Consider the following 16,562-nt stretch of genomic DNA (forward strand, 5'->3'; position numbering starts at 1 on the left):
AAAAAAAAAGAGCGCCACACCCGCATGACACGAATGATCAGATGAAGAAAAATAGAGAAAAAGGTGAAGAAAAACAAACATACAGTATAACTCATATATAGAGATGATTACATATATAGATACATATATAGACATAGGTAGATACAGTTTTAAATGGTGATTTGTATAGCAATATTTGTATATTGTTGCGTACAAAGCACAACATATGACAGTCGTGGGTGCACACACGTCAGTACTTTATTCAATCAGTTTTTAGTCACTATCACTGTTGAACATCACGCAATCAAGCAAGTACGCATAAGCACACATATATATATATATATGCATTATTAGTGGGGGAATATAAATATATGTATTTATGTTTCCTTTCCTTTCCTTCCTTTCTTTTTTTCTTTGTTTGTTTTTTCCTCTTTCCTTTTCTTCTGTTTCTTTCTCAATATATATATATATATGTGTGTGTGTGTAATCAAATGCGTGTAAAAGTTATTTCAAACACACACATACCGGTACATGTGTCCGTATCATATCTCATTTAGTTCGCACCTCCCACCCTCGCTCATAGCGACAGAAAGAAAGTGAAAAAAAAAATGAGAATGTATGAATAAAAAAGGGAAAGGGAAAGAGAAAGCAACAACAGAAACATAAAAAAGGGGGAAAAAAGAAGTACATATAAAAACATACGCGCAGGTTTTACGCCATCGGTGAGGTGGAAATTAAATTTTTGCAGGTTCCTTCCTGTCCCTTCTGAGGTAACTGCATGAGAGTGTATTTGTCTTCTTTCTTTGAATATCAGAAGGAGATTGTAATAATAATTATAAAAACATCAGTCAATAACAATAATGGTAATAGTAGTAATTCGAAAGTATTTTAACATACGAAACAAAACACAAAAGTAAAAAAGTAAAAAAAAAAACAAAGACCGAATATTGCAAACATTGCGTAAAGTCATGCGCGCACGATCATTTTAAATACCTCTTCCCTTCTTCGTTTATGCTTTTCGTCAATCTCTTTTTTTTTTATTCCATTCTTTTTATTTCCCACCTCCGCTTTCGTCCCCTTATTTGATTTTTTTTTTGCGTTTCTACTTTTTATAATTGCTCTACCTACGTCCCCGTTTACTTTTTTAGTTATATTTGTTGTTGCCTTTAGCGTAAATTTGTTGCTTCTGGTTGAAAAGGAAAGGGTAAAACTTAGCCCCACTTTTAAAAATATTTTTGTTCTTGTTCTCGTTGTTCTACTGCCTTCGTATTCATTCATGCATTCGTTTATTTATTTATTTAAATATTTAATAATATATCTTTCCTTTTCTTTTATATTTGCCCAAGATTAAAAACACGACACATCTACCCGCACTTCTACACATGCCTTCTCCTCAAATCCGTACAAATTAGGGAGAAATTGTGTGCGTAAATATATATATATATATATTACATAAATAGTAATAATAATACCGTGATTTAAGTAATGACAATACTGAGAATAATTTTTTTTTGTTTTTACGCGTACGAATCCGCTGTTGTGTGTAACATTTTATTTATTTATTTATTATCTCTCGTATCTCCTCTCACCTCACGATTCCCCGATAAAAAGAAGTAACTAGCGTCTCCTTTTCTAAAAAAAAAAAAATTGTACTTGTGTGCCTTGCTGTCTTTCTTTCGTGTTTCGTTTTCAATTTTTTGTTGTTGTTGTTTTTTTCGCTTCGGTTGGGTTCCTCTCATTTATTATTTACTGATTTTTTTTTGTTTCCTTTTCGAAACTTGAACACTCCGTCTTTTTCTTTTCTTTTTTTTTCTTCCATTTCAATAGAAAAAGTTTCAAAAGGTCGAATATATAATTAAACATTAAAACATTTATTTGAATATATCATTTCGACACGACACAAATTTATTTCCACTTTGTTACTAAACTCACCTTCATTGTAATCCACAACTTCCACTTCTTTTTACACCTTTAACTCACTTATCATTCAATTTTTCGCTTTCTTTTTTCCCCTTCGCCCATTATTTATTTTTTTAAAATAATCACTGAGTTGAGATCGACTGTTTGTCATTTCACTGCTGAGTTTTTGCTTCTTTTTTTTTCTTTTTTCTTTTTAAAGAATCTCGTTTTTGTTGATTTTTAGCCATTGCGTTTCCGTTCACATACATCCATATATATATATATATATATATATATTATTTATTTATTTATTTTCGTGGAAGAAGATGACGAAGAGTAAAATAGAGCAATTGAGGGGACGAGCGTCGAGGGACGGTAAAGCCAGACACGATGAATAAACAAACAAACAAACACAAAAACTAATATAACGAATAAAGCGAACCGAAAACAAACAAAAATTGAAGAAAACCAAAGAAAAGCAACGACAACAACTGGAATGATGATGCAACGAAGGCAAGTCACGATATACTTCAAACTGGGAAAAAGTAGAAAAACGTGTTAAACCAACAGGATGAAGGTAAAAGTGAACGGGTAGGAAAGAGAAAGATTTTTTTAAAAAAAAAAAGACAAGAACGAAGGAGATGAATAAACCATAAACAAACCGCAAATAAAAGGGAGTGTTGCTGAAGAACGGCAAGAAAAAAAAAAGAGAGATAAAAAGCAAAAAGATTGAACGAGGTAAGGGTAAAATAGAGAAAATCAACAACGGTGGGTGTATACAGGCACACTGAAAAAAGGTTGAGGGAGGAAAGAAATCGCAAACGCAACAGTAAAAAATCGCGATAAAGTTAAACAAAGGAAAGAACAACAACAAAGGTCACAGAGAAAGCGACAGAGCATGGAAAAAAAAAACAACAACAAAAATAAAATAATAATAATAATAAAAAGCAAGACTGATCGCACAGTGCCCTTCTACATTACCTACGACAGCTCGAATGTATCCCCTGCGTACATGATGCTGAGTTGAAGTTTATTATACATTAGTTCTTCTGTTGGGTACGGTGGCATCTTCAAATAGCGGAAACACGTATTGACGGATGGAAGGGGCCAATCTATTCCCACAGCTTTAGTTCCGTTGCCCGTCCGTGAGATCCGCCGTGACCGATCACCGCCTTTTCGCCCGCCGTTAGAACCGTCTTTGCCATTGCCTTCCGTATGGGAGGCATCAGGTAATGTCGGCATATGGGTACTTTGCACAACTGTAATGGCACCAAGTGCACTGATGCCGCCATGCGGAAGGCGCGGGCAGCCCGTACAGAAGAGAAGAAATGCTCGTTGCTCACGGGGGCCAAAGCGCTTCGCGAGAATATTCTGCAGCATTGTTATCTGTGGGGACTCGCTGTTATAACCATGATCGGGGACGATGATGGATTTGATCTCTGCAGCTGTCCAGAGGGGTTCGGAATCCCTGATGCGATTGCCACACAACAACGACATCGCCTCGCTGGCATCAAGTGCTGCTAGCGCCTCGCAAGGGACCACATCACGGAAACCATATGTAATGAAGCGGATGGGCATAACGACTGACTCATACAAGAGAGCGCTGGCAGCTCGTCTAATGTAAGCGGATACATTCGTCGAGTTTACGCATGTGCTCTGTCCCTTGTCTATCATCTCGAATCTATCGTCACCGGGCATTGTGAAGGGTAAATCAAGGGATGACAACTCTTTCGAACTCATTGAAAGCAATGAACGTAAGCTGGAAGCCACTTGCTTATCCATCATCTCCACTTCTTCGATGCCAAGTGACATGAAGTCGATGGGTCGCTCCGGCTCCCACGGCTGCTCCTCCTTTTCCGTGCAGCGAAGCACTATACGTGATGGTGGAATTCCACGGCAAAGAAACAGCGCCAATGCAGGACTGATATCCAAAGGAAAGACAACTGCATCGGTGAATGCCCGACCCAGTACGGTGCCAACGAGATAATACAACTGGGCGCGCTCTTCATCCACCTCGAAAAAATCATTCATACAGAGAAACCTTTCCGTCAACGCTTTAGTGTCACGACAGGAAGACAGCGATAGATCTGTTGAAAAACGTTGGAGTACTTTGGGGACGGAGCTACACGGAAAAAGTCCCTCAGGGCGGGACTCCACCCTCTGCTCATCGTCAAATGTCCCGCTGTTACTCTTCGACCTTAATTGGCGGTTTCCACAACTGTCACCACTTTCATGCGTTGTTGACGAGCGTGAAGAGTTATTCCATAGCCGCAGCCGACACTTGGTGAGCTCCCTTGCAATGAGGGTGTAGAAGTGTGCCGTCGGTCCCTGGCCTATCCCGACCTCACCCTTGAACTGAATCGATATAGGCGCACGGCATTCCGCCCCTTTTCTGAGAACCATGTAGGCTCCATGAAGCAAATCATTGCGACTGACAACATACTTGTGGTTTTCATACTTGGACCACTCTGACGGATACACCTTGTACATACGATACCTCCGACTCCCCATTGAGCTTCTTATATTCGCATGAAGCGCGCGGCGAGCACCATACGCAAGAAAACGTACGACATCCTCCCGAACGGATGGGGGAACAAGAAACTTTGCCTCCGTCAAAATGAAGTCAACCCAGCGTGGAACAGCGATACGTGGTGGCAGAAGCGCTATACGAAGCGCCGATGCCGCTACGGATTTAACAAGCTGAGTTGTCAGAATGGCGCTTACAAAAACGTCGGGGTTGATAGGGATCGTATTCGCCACCATTAATGGTTGAAGTATTTTGTGAAGAAGGATGAGAAGAAGAACATCCGGACTCTGCGAAAGATGTGACGGCTTACGCACCAATTTCGACGGGTAGGCAGTGTTCAGCTCTTCCCTCGACCGCAGGCCACAACAGCAGTGTGTGTGAGCGTCGCTTTCAAAATGATGAAATCGGTTCAGCTGCCAGCTCGTTATATGCTCCTTGTCCTCAGTTGCTGACGGCGGTACTTCTCCATTCACAATGTCCCCACGCAACAGAAGGAGTGTTTTGGATAAGCCCTTTTCTCCACCACCCAAGTTCAAAGGTTCTCCGTGACTCTCTGGGGTCACAAGACAGCTCTCCAGCTGACCCACAACATCCACTAGACCCAAATTCAACGCCCGCTGCATTATGTTTCCCATGAGAGTTTCCTGATAAGCACAACGTCCCGTGGGTGACGTATACAAAACATACCGATCTTCCATGGCATCGTGCAACATACGCTCCAACCTGCTTGGTTCCTCCAGGTCCACAGGCGTTTTTTTGTTGTGGGCATCAAGTTCGTCTAGAGATTCGATCGTCTCCCGCTGCGCGATGAAGCCGTCAATCAGTCGCTGCAACTCCTGCCGGAGCTCAACATAACTCATCGTTTCCTTTTTTCGCGACAAAACCAGTTGCACTCGTTCCAGAAACACCTCAGCAGCGAGAGTCGATTGCGGACAAGGAGCAACTTCGGTACCCTTGGTGGAGTTAGAGTCTGTGCGGAATGTCCGCTCAATATCCCCAATGCTAGAAAACAAATGTGCACTAGTAGCAACGTTCACACGTGACTTTGGCTGTACTACTGTGTCAGGGGCCCCCGCTGCAACACCATTAAAAGATGAGGAGCGACGACCCGTAGCACCGCCATCACGCGAAGTGATAAAATGGCTATGGCAACTAACACAGAGAAAATAGTTACACACATTACAACCGAACCCCGTCTCCAGTTGCTCTTCACATGACTCGCAGGAACGTTTCGGTGCGATCATCTCCAGTGAAAGCAACAAATGGCCATTTGGACAAGACTCACGTACCGTTAGTTTCGAACCGCGCTGCGACACTGCACGTTGGGAGGGCGTGGAACTAGGAATATCCCCGGATTTGAGGCTGCTGCAGGGTTGATTCCTTCCCCGATCGTGGCTAACACCACGGCGGCAAGGATTTCCCGAACTGGATGGGTAAACTGTCTTGCGACACAGAGATACATCCTGCGATAGCTGCGAAACTGCACTCATGGCTTTGGTCAGCGGCACACAAGTCACACGCTGCGATGTCATCAGCGATTCAACAAAGGGCAAGTTGCTGATAAGACAAAGGGCAGAAACTAAATTTTCGATTAACGCCTCCACACCACGTGGATACTCGGCCATTAATTGTAAGAAACATTTGAGACGATCTTTCTGGCAGAGCCGTTTAAGTTGATCAGCGATACGCACACCCCCAAAAGTTGCTGGGTCGGTTCCTGTGTCAACCGTAAGGCCCGGGACAACTCCCTCACTTATCAACGCACCGGAAGATTCAGCAGCGCAAGTCGCCCCTATCTCCTCATTTGTATCATACTCGTCTCCTCCAGTGTTCGACATTAATAGATAGCCCAACACCGCATCCGCAATACCCATTTTAGATATCTCAAATGCTGTTATATTTCCCGACGTTTTCTCCATAACCCTCAGTACTTGTGCCACTACCTTCTGGTGCGTTCCAAATACCATAGTTTGCTTTCTCAGTTCTTGCACTGACTCCCAAAGGGCTGTAACACAACCTACATGAGACCGGGCCGAAGGGGGAACTGAGTTTTCACTCATCTCTTTCTCCACAGTTGACAGTATCGCACGAACCATCGCCATTAAGTGCATCGTTCGGTTCTCGGGTCCCTCCAGCTTGACTTTTGGTACCATCCGACGAATTTTACCATCTTGATCATCTGCCTGTCGATCATCCAGCCTTTTGCATTTCGAATTGGCCAAATTTTCCAACTGCTTCACTACGCCGCATCTATAAGCCGTCTCTGCCGCTTTCCACTCTGATGACCCTGGGTGGCGAAGAAGCCACACCATCATCGTGAGAGCCACGGATTTCGTTGCCTTGTCAGCCGAAATGAGTGCGGTGCGAAGCATGTCACACAACGGACGCATTGTCTTGCGCAACAGTTCCGTAAGTTGCTGGGGTTTCTTGGCCAATATCGCTGCCTGAAGCAGAGCCGCGCAGGCACACACGCCCAGTTGCATAGCCATTGATCCCGACGCCCAGGTTGCATATTTGCATAGACTCTCAAGATACATCTCCGCGATCTTCATGGATGCGGCTGGAACTGGCGCGCTGTTGTTGAGAACATAGTAACGACACAACTCCGACTCACGCCTGTTTACTAGTTTGTCCATACCAGAAGAAATTGGCACTCCTATATTTTCTTCTGCAGAGTTTGCTATGTATTCAACAACACCCGTGACATCCTTCGCTGCTTTCACAGATCGTATATCTGCTTCATTCATCACATGAAAGACAAAGGGGACGAATTTGCGTGAAATATTGAGCTCAGCACCTCCAAATCCGCTGCAGATCTTCATTGTTGCAAGATTCGCAGTTAGTATCTTTGAGTGTATCCTAAGCGTCACCTCTTTTGTACGACGAGCCAAGCAAGTTTCCAGCGTCACACAAGCCTCCTCCGGTATGGGACTGTTATGCCGCATTTCATCTTCCCACATCCATTTGTGCACAGGAAGAACTACTTTGGGCTTTGGCCCAAAAGCCTCACTGGGAAGTGGGGGGGATGCCAAAATAAAGTGACGTATGGCAGCAATGGAAACAATATGATTTTTATCGCGCCGATGTGCGGCCCGTGATATGCCACCAACAGGAAAAGGGTCGGACAGAAGCATTGTAATGCTCGGGTCTGAGTCATCGAGTACAATTCCATAAAAAGCCCGCGCTTCCTTGGAAAGAAGCATATCACTCACATTAACCCAATCTGCCGTAAGGATAATGTCTATCATCGTTTCCGAGAAGAGAAGACGCTCAGAGCGCACGGAAGGGTCAAGTGCGACGTTACCATCATTTAACAAAAGAAGTCGGTAAAGACATCGGCAGAGCTCCGATGTTATCATTCTCTGCGCAGATGAAAGGCGGTTGAAGAGCACAGCCCGTCGTATGAGCATGCCGAGACACTGCAATGCCAACTCCAACAACGACCATGAGTCTGGCGATGATTCAAGACTTGACGCATACTGCTGAATCATACCTTGCAAGAACGGCACAAGAATGTGGTCCGTAGTTACTACAGATGGCTTGACGCAAGGTTTATTTTCCTGTTGTTCATCTTTAAGGGACTTGCAGCAGGAGAATAAGGATACTACACTGCTGAAGAATTTCCTCTTCCTCGTTTCTGACGGTAGTACAACCTTGGAGCAAACGGCTAAAAGAACGTCGAGAGCCTGTCGCGTAAGTAGGGCGTTCTCATACTGTGCAGTCTTGGTGACATCTCTTAAGCCAAGGTGTACTAAGGAAACGCTACTTTCATCCAGCGTGACGAACCGAATAAGCCGGAGGACCTCCTCCATCAGCATGACGCGATCCAAGTTGCTGAAGCGCATCTCCCGACTATGAACACGTGCAAGAACTTCCGTTGCTATACGTACAAGGCGCTTGTGGTATGGATGCACTCCACAATACGAAGTGGGGACATGTTCCATTATGAGTGAAAGTGCGCGAAAGATCATCGTCAAGGCATCGCCAGCCCTAAAAAAGCGCTCACTCTCCGCCATGTGTACTAAAGTCGGTACCACCCTCATTGAATCAAATCCACGTAAATAAACCTCTACACCCATTACGAGAGACATGCACATATCCTCCAGTGCACCAACCACTCTCTCAGGGTCTTTGCTCAGATGTTGAACCGCCTTAATTTGCTGCTTGGAGTCCACCACTAGCTGTCTTGACATCGTTCCGCCAACTGATAATAAATTTTTTAAAAATCACAATCACCACTGCTTTGATAATATTCACAACAGCAACAACAACAGTAGCAGGGTGAAAATATGCACCACGAACAAACGATCGAACACGCCCCAAAACTATAATACGAGTTGTATCAAACAGAAGGGAAGTCGAATCTTGTAGGGAGAAGAAAAATAGAATCGAATGTATATATAAATCAATATATATATATCAATATATATATATATAATGATAAAAGATAGATAGATACTTGAGGTAAGTATATTTATACCTATCTATATCTAAAATATATGAATATATATTTAGAGATATATATTCTCTTTGTTGTTACTACAGTAGTTTGTGAAAAAAGGGTACGTTAATACAAGTATAGATGTTTAAAATGTCAATTTAAGAAAGAAGAAAAAAAGGAAAGGAAGCGCGAGGTACGTTAGAATATGAAATAAGAAATTTGTGGATATTTAAGCAATGAGTGACACATTGTTACTTTAATTATTTCAAAAAAAAAAAAACAGCCTATTATTAGTATTATTTTCAAAGGACCCAGAGGAAATGTCCACATATATATATTTATTTATTCATAATTCCCCCTTACCGACCTTAATAATAATAATAATCATCTGCATCATGAACATGCGCATCACCTCCAATATATATATATATATATTTGAAAGTTTTATTAATAGTGTTTGACCACCAGCGACGTTTTTCCACCAAAAAGAGGTGACTGTAGGATTCTTTTTTTTTTCGTTCCATTTTATTGAAAACCTTACACCTTTGCCTTCAAGATGTGCTACTGCTACCATTTAAGTGTTGGACAAGCAAAAAAAAAAAAAAGAACTAATGACGATGGAGGAAAAAGATGAGAAAAAATAAAGAAAGAAAGAAACAGCAAAAAAAATAATAATTAGATATAGAGAATGAATTTAGGAATGTTTTGATAGTAAAATGCACAGCTGAAGTAGTTAACAGAAAAATGTAGCCATGCATCAAACCACCCGGTTGATAAATGGATATCGCAAAAGTCCAATATTTTTCTTTTCCTTTTTCATTGTAGATATATATTTTTTCTTATATGAATAAATATAAATATATACTTTATGTTTATATTTCTTATATTTATATATTTCACTGCCGCTACAACCACACTTTTTAAGAGCAAAAAAAAAAAAATCTCACAGTCATTTCTTTATCTCCTCCCTCGCTTCCTCACTCACATGCTTCATCATTCCTCGTGTCATTATTGTTACCACCTTTTCTTCTTCGTTTCCTCCCTCTTATCACTTGTCGACATTTCAACCAATTAATGAAAGCACATGCGCACAAAGGGAAGTAAAAATTTTAAAAAAAAACAATAATTTTTTTTTTTAAAAAGGAGCAAAACACAAATAAGGGCTAACGAGAGAAGAAAATAAATGAAGATGACGGCAGTTCCCTTCGTTAATGTATGGAACATACCTCAACAATAGCAATAATGAACACATGAATGAATGAGCAAAAGGGGTTCGGTACCCCAGCGTGGAGAGCGACAAGTAACAATTTCGAATAGAGGTGAGGAAAGGAAAAAAAAAGGGAAAACGGGGAAGAATGAGACGGTAAAGCACAAATAATAAATGAAAACAGCATCGGAAGCAACAACACCGAGTAGAAAACACTATAAAATAAAACACAAAATGATAAGCATGTCGTTGGTCTTACAATTGAAGTCAAACCATAAAATGTGCATGTGTTCGTCAGTGAAAACCCCCGCACATGCGACCCGCACCCTTTTATATACCCACCATCCCTCACAGAAACCGACATGAATAAAGGCGGTACGAATAGAAAGAGAAAGGAAGAGAGAAATATGAAAAGCAAGTAAGAGGGGGGGAAAAGGCAGTTAAGCGCAGCGAAACTCCTGAGGAATAACAAAAAGTAAACCAAACGTGTCCAATTCGCTCATCTCTTCCTCTCACTCTCTTTATTCTTTTTTTTTCTTCTCACGGTTGTATGACATGAGTCTCTAGACATGATACAAAAGAGGGCAAACTGTGGGCAGTAAAGAAGAGAGGGGACGACACTCATCAGGTTGTCAAGCAAAGGACCGTTAGCAATTTCCTTCCCTTTTCCTTTTTTCCCTTTTCCCCTTTTGTGGGTGTACACCTACAATACCGGACAAAAACAAAAGAAAACAAAAACAGCACGTGCAAGAACACGAGCTCTACAATATATGAAATACCATTACCAGCAATGGTTCCTCATCATATCATATCATATCATATCATATCATATCTTCTTATCCCATACCATCTCATATTTTCCTTTCTTCTTTCACTTTGCCAACACACCTCAAAATCACAACATGCGCCAACGTCCCTCCCCCCCCCCTCCCCTCCTTTTCTTCCTCCCACCATTCTTCTTTTTTTTTTCCATTATTACCTAATCGTCATCAATCAAATGGTCACTGATGGGTTGGCCCTGCGTCAATAGAGGCGAGAGCTTCTCCCATGACTGCTTCAGACGCCCCGCGTATTTGATCTGCAGGTCAGCAAACATCTTTAGAATTGTTTTGATGTCATATTGCTTGTCACGATGGAAGCGATGAATTTCTTCCTTGAAAATCGCCTCGCCATCCGTCAACTCCTGTCGCGCCCTTTCCAATAACTGTTCTTGTTCACTGATTTCATTCTCCAGTTTTGCGCGGCGTGCTGCCTGCCCAACCTGATCCAACACTTTATCCCTCTGCGCCCTGAGACCTTCTAACTGGCGTGCGAGGGCCTCCACATGATGTGCGCTTTGCAGCAAATGTTTTAGTGTTGCACGGACGGAGCCACACATGCCGTGGTAGTAGCTGAGTGTTTCGACTACTTGTTTTGTTTCATCATTAGCATGCTCCACATATAGAGTAGAAAGTTGGTCATTGTGCTGGCCAACAGCCGAGAGCACACGAGTGAGTGATGATTGACCAACCATCCCGTCCACCTCCGCCACTTTTTCAAAAGCAACACCAAATTCATGCAGGGAGTTGCTGGTATTCCTACGCCGGTCGACGAGGACTTGCACCTGCTCCCGCAATACCTTCATACTCTCGTCCAGTTGTTTAATATACCTTCGCGTTCCCTCCCATGCAGTCATATCAACGGCACCGTTATTGACAGCTTGCGAATATGCCGCGCCAGCGTCTTCCAGCGTTTGTGCATCATTCCACGTGCGGGAAAGCACTTGACCAACGCTGTCGCCAATCGAATTCCTCAACGACCTGCCAGCGCCAGCAACAGGGGCTTGCATGCGCCGTTCCCACTCCGTCTCATCCATCTCAAGAAATTCCTGCAAAAGTTGTGCGGTGCGAAGACGCGGGTGAGCACCAACGCGGGTGAGGAATTTCTTCAGGGCGCGCTGGCGGTAATCGCGTGTCCGAGTGGCACTCTGAGAAGCGGAACCGACGATTTTATTAAATGTCCCATGCACTTCCTTTTCAGGAATGGGTGGTATGATGCAGTACGGGTATGCTTCACACAGTTGCGTGCGGAACCATACAAAGTCATTATAACGCCTTACCACTTCCATTTCCTTGCGTGGGTACATGGGCAGTGTGGTGGAAGTGCGGATGCGATACATCCAATACGCCAAATCAAGGGCTCCTCCGCCTTTGCGCTCTTCCGGCTCCAGAACACGGAACTCAAAGACATTTTCAGACATCTCACAGCCTTTTAAAAGATAAAATTTCCCCCTCAATTCGTTTTTTTGTTTTCCTCCTCCTTCCTGTTTCCTTACCTTTGTGTGTGTGTGTGTGTGTTATCTGTTGGTGTTACTGCAAGCACGCTTTGATCAACTACTATCTGCCTCTGCCTCTGCCTCTTCTTGTCTTTTCTTCCCCTTCCTTCTCTTCTGTTGTTGTTTCCTACTGTCAAAACAGACTGTAAAACAAAAGTCTTTCAACACTAAACGAATATGCTACCGAAAACACTTCAACACTGCAAATCTAATTTTTTTTAAAAATGATTCCTCCAAAATGTCAAAAACAAAAGCATATATAAACATATATATATACATGTTCATGTACGCATAAGGAAGCGAGAAGGAAGGAGCAATAAAGTTAAAATATCACAAAAGTGTGCAATCCACATGTTTAAAGAAATTATATATATATATATTAATCACGTACTCTCCGTTGGTTGCACAGCGAAAGTCTGGAAACACCAGCAAACTGGCAGCAGCGCATAAGATACTGCGACGTAATTTAACAAAGATAACTTTTACCGCCATCCTTGGTGAATAATATAATCCTTTAATGGAGAATGAGTTGCAATACTTTCTTTTTCTTCCTTTTTTTTAAAAAAAAAGGAGCAAAAAATATAATAAATAGGCGGTTCGGCATTTCTATGGAATCGCCCACACGCTTTCATATTTAATTTTACCTTTTCCTTCTTTTTTTTTTGTTTGCTGTTAACTAACAAGCATCAGCGAGGTATCTATCTACTTGAAAAACTAATACACTAATACATATACCGCCTGCAATAATTTAGTATATAATATAATGTTACCAATAGGAGACAAGAAAAATGGGGAGAAAAAAGAAAGAAAGAAAAAGGATCCGAAAAAGTGGTGCGGCAACAGTGGTGAGAACAATAATAATAATAATAATAGTGGAAAGTAAAAGGTTTATACTTCAATATCCTTCACATAAGATAAAAAGGAATAAAGCGGAGCCGATGGGTGAAATGGAGGGTGTTGGGTGGAAAATGAGTAAAGTTTTTTTTATAAAAAAAATTAATTATTTGATAAAACGAAACAACAATAGATAAGAATTTTGTTATCACCGTCAATAGCCAACGAAAACGACAAATCACCAGGGCAAACAAGAATATCATCAAAACATAATCATCAATGAAACAACGGGAATTGATAAAAAGAAGAAGATATATATATATATTTTTTTGTGAAACAATAATACTGATCGGAGGGGGAAAAAAAGAAAATTCTACACCCCGCAAGGAGTCGCGTAAACATAAGTACAACAGAACACAATTATTAATTATTTATCAGAAGCGCCTTTTTTTTACTAATTACTGTATATCATAACAAAAACGAAATTACGCCTCCGAATAAATATAGAAGTATAGGAACAACAATTTTACATCCATCAGTCAAACAAAATGAAATATCTAAAATACTGAAGAGAAGAGAAAGTAGAGGTAGAAAAAAAACAAAAGAAAAACGGGTTGCAACCACACTTATATACAATATTCTCAAATAAAAATATACAAATGTACATATATATTTTTTTATATATATTTATATATTTATTTAAATATAAATATAAATATATATATATATATATATATGTTTGTGTTACTTACTCTTCATGAAGGGGGGAAGAGGGGGAGAAATGTGAAGTTAAGCCACACCTCCACTCCTCTCTTCTTCTCTGTCCCGCACTCCCCCTTATATGCTGATTTGTTCTGTTCATTATATTTATATTTTATACTTTTTACCGTATAATATTGTTTTTTTTTTAATATTATTATTATTATTACTTATTACTTATTATCATTTTGTATCCCTATCTCTCTGAAGGGAAATACGTAGAAGTTAAGAGAAGGGAGAAACCGTTTTTTTTTTTTCTCTTCCCACACATATATATACACACACACAAATAACAACAACAAAACACAGCCAGAACAGAACAAAGCACAGCACATCACAGCAGAACAAAACAAAACAAAACGGACCAAAATACGAAGAAAAGAAAAAATGGAAATGCCCAACGCGAGAAGAGGAAGACAAAACAAAAACAAAAATGAAGTCACAAACGTGAGAAAATTTGTTGAAAGAGACGGAGTTTTTAAAAGGAAAAAAAAGAAGAATGAGGAGGAGGGGAGGGGAGGGGGGAATAAATGTTAAAGCAAAAAGTGGCAAAATATGATATGATATTTAAAAAATGGGGGAAAGAGAAAGGTAATTATACATAACAATAAACAGAGGCATATAAATGTGAATGTGAATATGAATATGAATGTGGTACCGAGAAAGGAAGAAATTAAAAAGTTGAAACATAAAAACAGAAGAAGAAAAAAGGAACGTAAAATTCATTCCGTCCACAAAGGGCAAACTAACTCGTGCAGGAGCACTTTTTATTTATGTGTGTTTATGTGTGTGTGTTTGTGCTTGTATGTATGTAAGTTTATTCTCTTTTTACAAACCTTTGCTATATATTTTTTTCCTTAGCTTTTCCTATGCTTCCTCACCCCCACCATACACACACGCCCACACACCAACCCCCCACAAAAAAAAAAAAAAATCGCCTCCTTCTCATTCATTTGCCTCAGCTCAATTCATTTCGTACACAAACATGTAAATATATAAACATATATATTTACATATTAAATTATTATTTATTTACTTATTTTCATAAAGTTATAACAAAAAAAAAGCCCTCATATGAAAACGCGTTAACGTCATCCCCATTTCTTCCATTTATACCCAGTTGTTCTTTTTCTCTCCCTTTCTCACACATACACACACACACACACACATATATATATATATATATATATATATACATACCGTCAAGCAGGAGAGAGGGGGAAGAAAGAAAAAAAAAAGATAAACAAAAAGTGAAAGCAAAAATAAAAATAAAAGTGAAGCTTAATTCTTTTTTTAAAAAAAAAAAAGAAATTAAACAAATAAACCACCCAATTCATTCATTCATTCAGTGGCAAAAGGATAACCCAATTACATATAACATATGGAATATAATATATAATATATAATGCGAATGAACGGGTAGTAATGGCATGTGACTGTGTATATATGTGCAAAAATCAATGAGCGAAAACAACTGAGTAAAAAAAAAAGAAAAAAATGAATGAGTGACGAGTAATGGGAGGGGGATAGAAAAAGGAGCGGTAATAACAATACAATAGTAATAATAATAATTATTATTATTATTATTACTATTGGAAGAAAAAGAAAAAGAGACAATAATGAAAGGACAACAAAGAGCATACGCGAGGGAAGATGAAAAAGAAAGAAAGAATAAAAAATGAATAACTCCGTGCTATTCTATGCAAAAAAAATAAAATAAAATAAAATAAGAAAACAAAATATTAATATTAATAAACGCACTAATAAATAATCAATTAAAGAAAAGGGAAGGAAAAAAAAAGAATCACAATTTTCTTCTTTTCTTTATTACTTACCTTTTCTTCACTCATTTCTCTTTGCTTCCTCACTTTTGTTTTTCTTTTTGCTTCTTCCTTCACTTCTGCTGCTTCATTTCCCGCACACACAAACGCACACACAAAAAAACACATCATCTTCAGAATCAGCAGCAGCACTAGCACCAAAATAGAAATCAATCAACAAAAAAAATTCTTTCCCCCTCCTCCTTATTTGATTTTATCTCTCATTTTATTATTTTATTTTATTTTTTTTAAAAAAAAGAACACACAAACTCAAGCGGATAAAAACCATCTCATCTACCATTAAATCCCCTCTTCCACTTCAACAACTTCATCCTTATAATTTTTTTTCTTTTTTTTTTGTACCTCTTCATTTGTTTCATTTATTCATATTCCATTTCTCCGCTTTTAGATTTTTATTCCCCCTAATTTCTCCTCTTAAAGAAAAAGAGAAGAAAAAAAAGTGAAATGAATCTAACACTATTCATTGGTTCGATACTCCACTAATCCCATTTTATTTTTTATTTTTTTTTTTTCGGTGGCATGTAAGACACAGGAATAAACAAACAGAGGATATTAATGTCTTGCTTTTATTGTTTCTCTCTTTAGAAACGATTTTTTTTTGTTTTACCAAAAGATAAAACGAAAGATCAAAAAATTTTTTAACAAAAAAAAAAAAGAACATCATGAAGCCAAAAAAAAAAAAAGAAACTGCTACAACGGAAAAGAGAAAAAAAAGATAAAGAGAAAAAGTTAAAGAAGGTAAAATGCGTACACGTCGCACA

General features: G+C 39.6%; 5 protein-coding genes across 5 annotated transcripts, besides 37 other annotated features; 1 reads left to right on the forward strand and 4 right to left on the reverse strand.

Annotated features, from left to right (window-relative positions):
- The first annotated feature begins 372 nt into the window (after positions 1–372).
- Positions 373–434: a sequence feature (CT-rich).
- A 129-nt stretch (positions 435–563) lies between these two features.
- Positions 564–663: a sequence feature (GA-rich).
- Positions 664–803: 140 nt separating this feature from the next.
- Positions 804–856: a microsatellite.
- A 390-nt stretch (positions 857–1,246) lies between these two features.
- Positions 1,247–1,318: a microsatellite.
- Positions 1,319–1,407: 89 nt separating this feature from the next.
- Positions 1,408–1,450: a sequence feature (AT_rich).
- A 77-nt stretch (positions 1,451–1,527) lies between these two features.
- Positions 1,528–1,549: a sequence feature (AT_rich).
- Positions 1,550–1,999: 450 nt separating this feature from the next.
- Positions 2,000–2,022: a sequence feature (AT_rich).
- Positions 2,023–2,149: 127 nt separating this feature from the next.
- Positions 2,150–2,175: a microsatellite.
- Positions 2,176–2,271: 96 nt separating this feature from the next.
- Positions 2,272–2,334: a microsatellite.
- Positions 2,335–2,780: 446 nt separating this feature from the next.
- Positions 2,781–2,825: a sequence feature (A-rich).
- A 34-nt stretch (positions 2,826–2,859) lies between these two features.
- Tb09.211.4210 (ubiquitin-protein ligase, putative) lies at positions 2,860–8,598 on the reverse strand (the record flags this gene model as incomplete). Its single annotated transcript, XM_822469.1, has 1 exon — positions 2,860–8,598. The coding sequence occupies one exon, from the start codon at positions 8,596–8,598 to the stop codon at positions 2,860–2,862; it is 5,739 nt and encodes a 1,912-aa protein (XP_827562.1).
- Positions 8,599–8,797: 199 nt separating this feature from the next.
- Positions 8,798–8,842: a microsatellite.
- A 32-nt stretch (positions 8,843–8,874) lies between these two features.
- Positions 8,875–8,930: a microsatellite.
- A 332-nt stretch (positions 8,931–9,262) lies between these two features.
- Positions 9,263–9,299: a sequence feature (AT_rich).
- A 138-nt stretch (positions 9,300–9,437) lies between these two features.
- Positions 9,438–9,521: a sequence feature (A-rich).
- A 145-nt stretch (positions 9,522–9,666) lies between these two features.
- Positions 9,667–9,741: a microsatellite.
- A 206-nt stretch (positions 9,742–9,947) lies between these two features.
- Positions 9,948–9,988: a sequence feature (AT_rich).
- Positions 9,989–10,054: 66 nt separating this feature from the next.
- Positions 10,055–10,417, reverse strand: Tb09.211.4220 (hypothetical protein, unlikely; the record flags this gene model as incomplete). The annotated part of the gene is made up of 1 exon (XM_822470.1): positions 10,055–10,417. The coding sequence occupies one exon, from the start codon at positions 10,415–10,417 to the stop codon at positions 10,055–10,057; it is 363 nt and encodes a 120-aa protein (XP_827563.1).
- Positions 10,418–10,853: 436 nt separating this feature from the next.
- Positions 10,854–10,910: a microsatellite.
- Positions 10,911–10,966: 56 nt separating this feature from the next.
- Positions 10,967–11,012: a sequence feature (CT-rich).
- A 20-nt stretch (positions 11,013–11,032) lies between these two features.
- On the reverse strand, positions 11,033–12,292 carry Tb09.211.4240 (phosphoinositide-binding protein, putative; the record flags this gene model as incomplete). The annotated part of the gene is made up of 1 exon (XM_822471.1): positions 11,033–12,292. One exon carries the CDS (start codon positions 12,290–12,292, stop codon positions 11,033–11,035), a length of 1,260 nt encoding a protein of 419 aa, XP_827564.1.
- Positions 12,293–12,622: 330 nt separating this feature from the next.
- Positions 12,623–12,661: a microsatellite.
- A 67-nt stretch (positions 12,662–12,728) lies between these two features.
- Positions 12,729–12,751: a sequence feature (AT_rich).
- Positions 12,752–13,272: 521 nt separating this feature from the next.
- On the reverse strand, positions 13,273–13,464 carry Tb09.211.4250 (hypothetical protein, unlikely; the record flags this gene model as incomplete). The annotated part of the gene is made up of 1 exon (XM_822472.1): positions 13,273–13,464. One exon carries the CDS (start codon positions 13,462–13,464, stop codon positions 13,273–13,275), a length of 192 nt encoding a protein of 63 aa, XP_827565.1.
- Positions 13,346–13,373: a sequence feature (AT_rich).
- A 388-nt stretch (positions 13,465–13,852) lies between the features above and the next one.
- Positions 13,853–13,938: a microsatellite.
- Positions 13,939–14,108: 170 nt separating this feature from the next.
- Positions 14,109–14,148: a microsatellite.
- Positions 14,149–14,251: 103 nt separating this feature from the next.
- Positions 14,252–14,330: a sequence feature (A-rich).
- A 402-nt stretch (positions 14,331–14,732) lies between these two features.
- Positions 14,733–14,773: a microsatellite.
- Positions 14,774–14,829: 56 nt separating this feature from the next.
- Positions 14,830–15,366, forward strand: Tb09.211.4260 (hypothetical protein, conserved; the record flags this gene model as incomplete). The annotated part of the gene is made up of 1 exon (XM_822473.1): positions 14,830–15,366. One exon carries the CDS (start codon positions 14,830–14,832, stop codon positions 15,364–15,366), a length of 537 nt encoding a protein of 178 aa, XP_827566.1.
- Positions 14,949–15,026: a sequence feature (AT_rich).
- Positions 15,104–15,129: a microsatellite.
- Positions 15,129–15,159: a microsatellite.
- Positions 15,190–15,239: a sequence feature (A-rich).
- Positions 15,249–15,284: a sequence feature (AT_rich).
- Positions 15,346–15,367: a sequence feature (AT_rich).
- A 163-nt stretch (positions 15,368–15,530) lies between these two features.
- Positions 15,531–15,554: a microsatellite.
- A 110-nt stretch (positions 15,555–15,664) lies between these two features.
- Positions 15,665–15,690: a microsatellite.
- An 80-nt stretch (positions 15,691–15,770) lies between these two features.
- Positions 15,771–15,851: a sequence feature (T-rich).
- A 133-nt stretch (positions 15,852–15,984) lies between these two features.
- Positions 15,985–16,031: a sequence feature (T-rich).
- Positions 16,032–16,288: 257 nt separating this feature from the next.
- Positions 16,289–16,313: a sequence feature (AT_rich).
- Positions 16,314–16,409: 96 nt separating this feature from the next.
- Positions 16,410–16,545: a sequence feature (A-rich).
- The last annotated feature ends 17 nt before the right edge of the window (positions 16,546–16,562 follow it).

This window comes from Trypanosoma brucei, chromosome 9 (assembly GCF_000002445.2).
Source record: "Trypanosoma brucei brucei TREU927 chromosome 9, whole genome shotgun sequence".
Taxonomy (NCBI): Eukaryota; Euglenozoa; class Kinetoplastea; order Trypanosomatida; family Trypanosomatidae; genus Trypanosoma; species Trypanosoma brucei.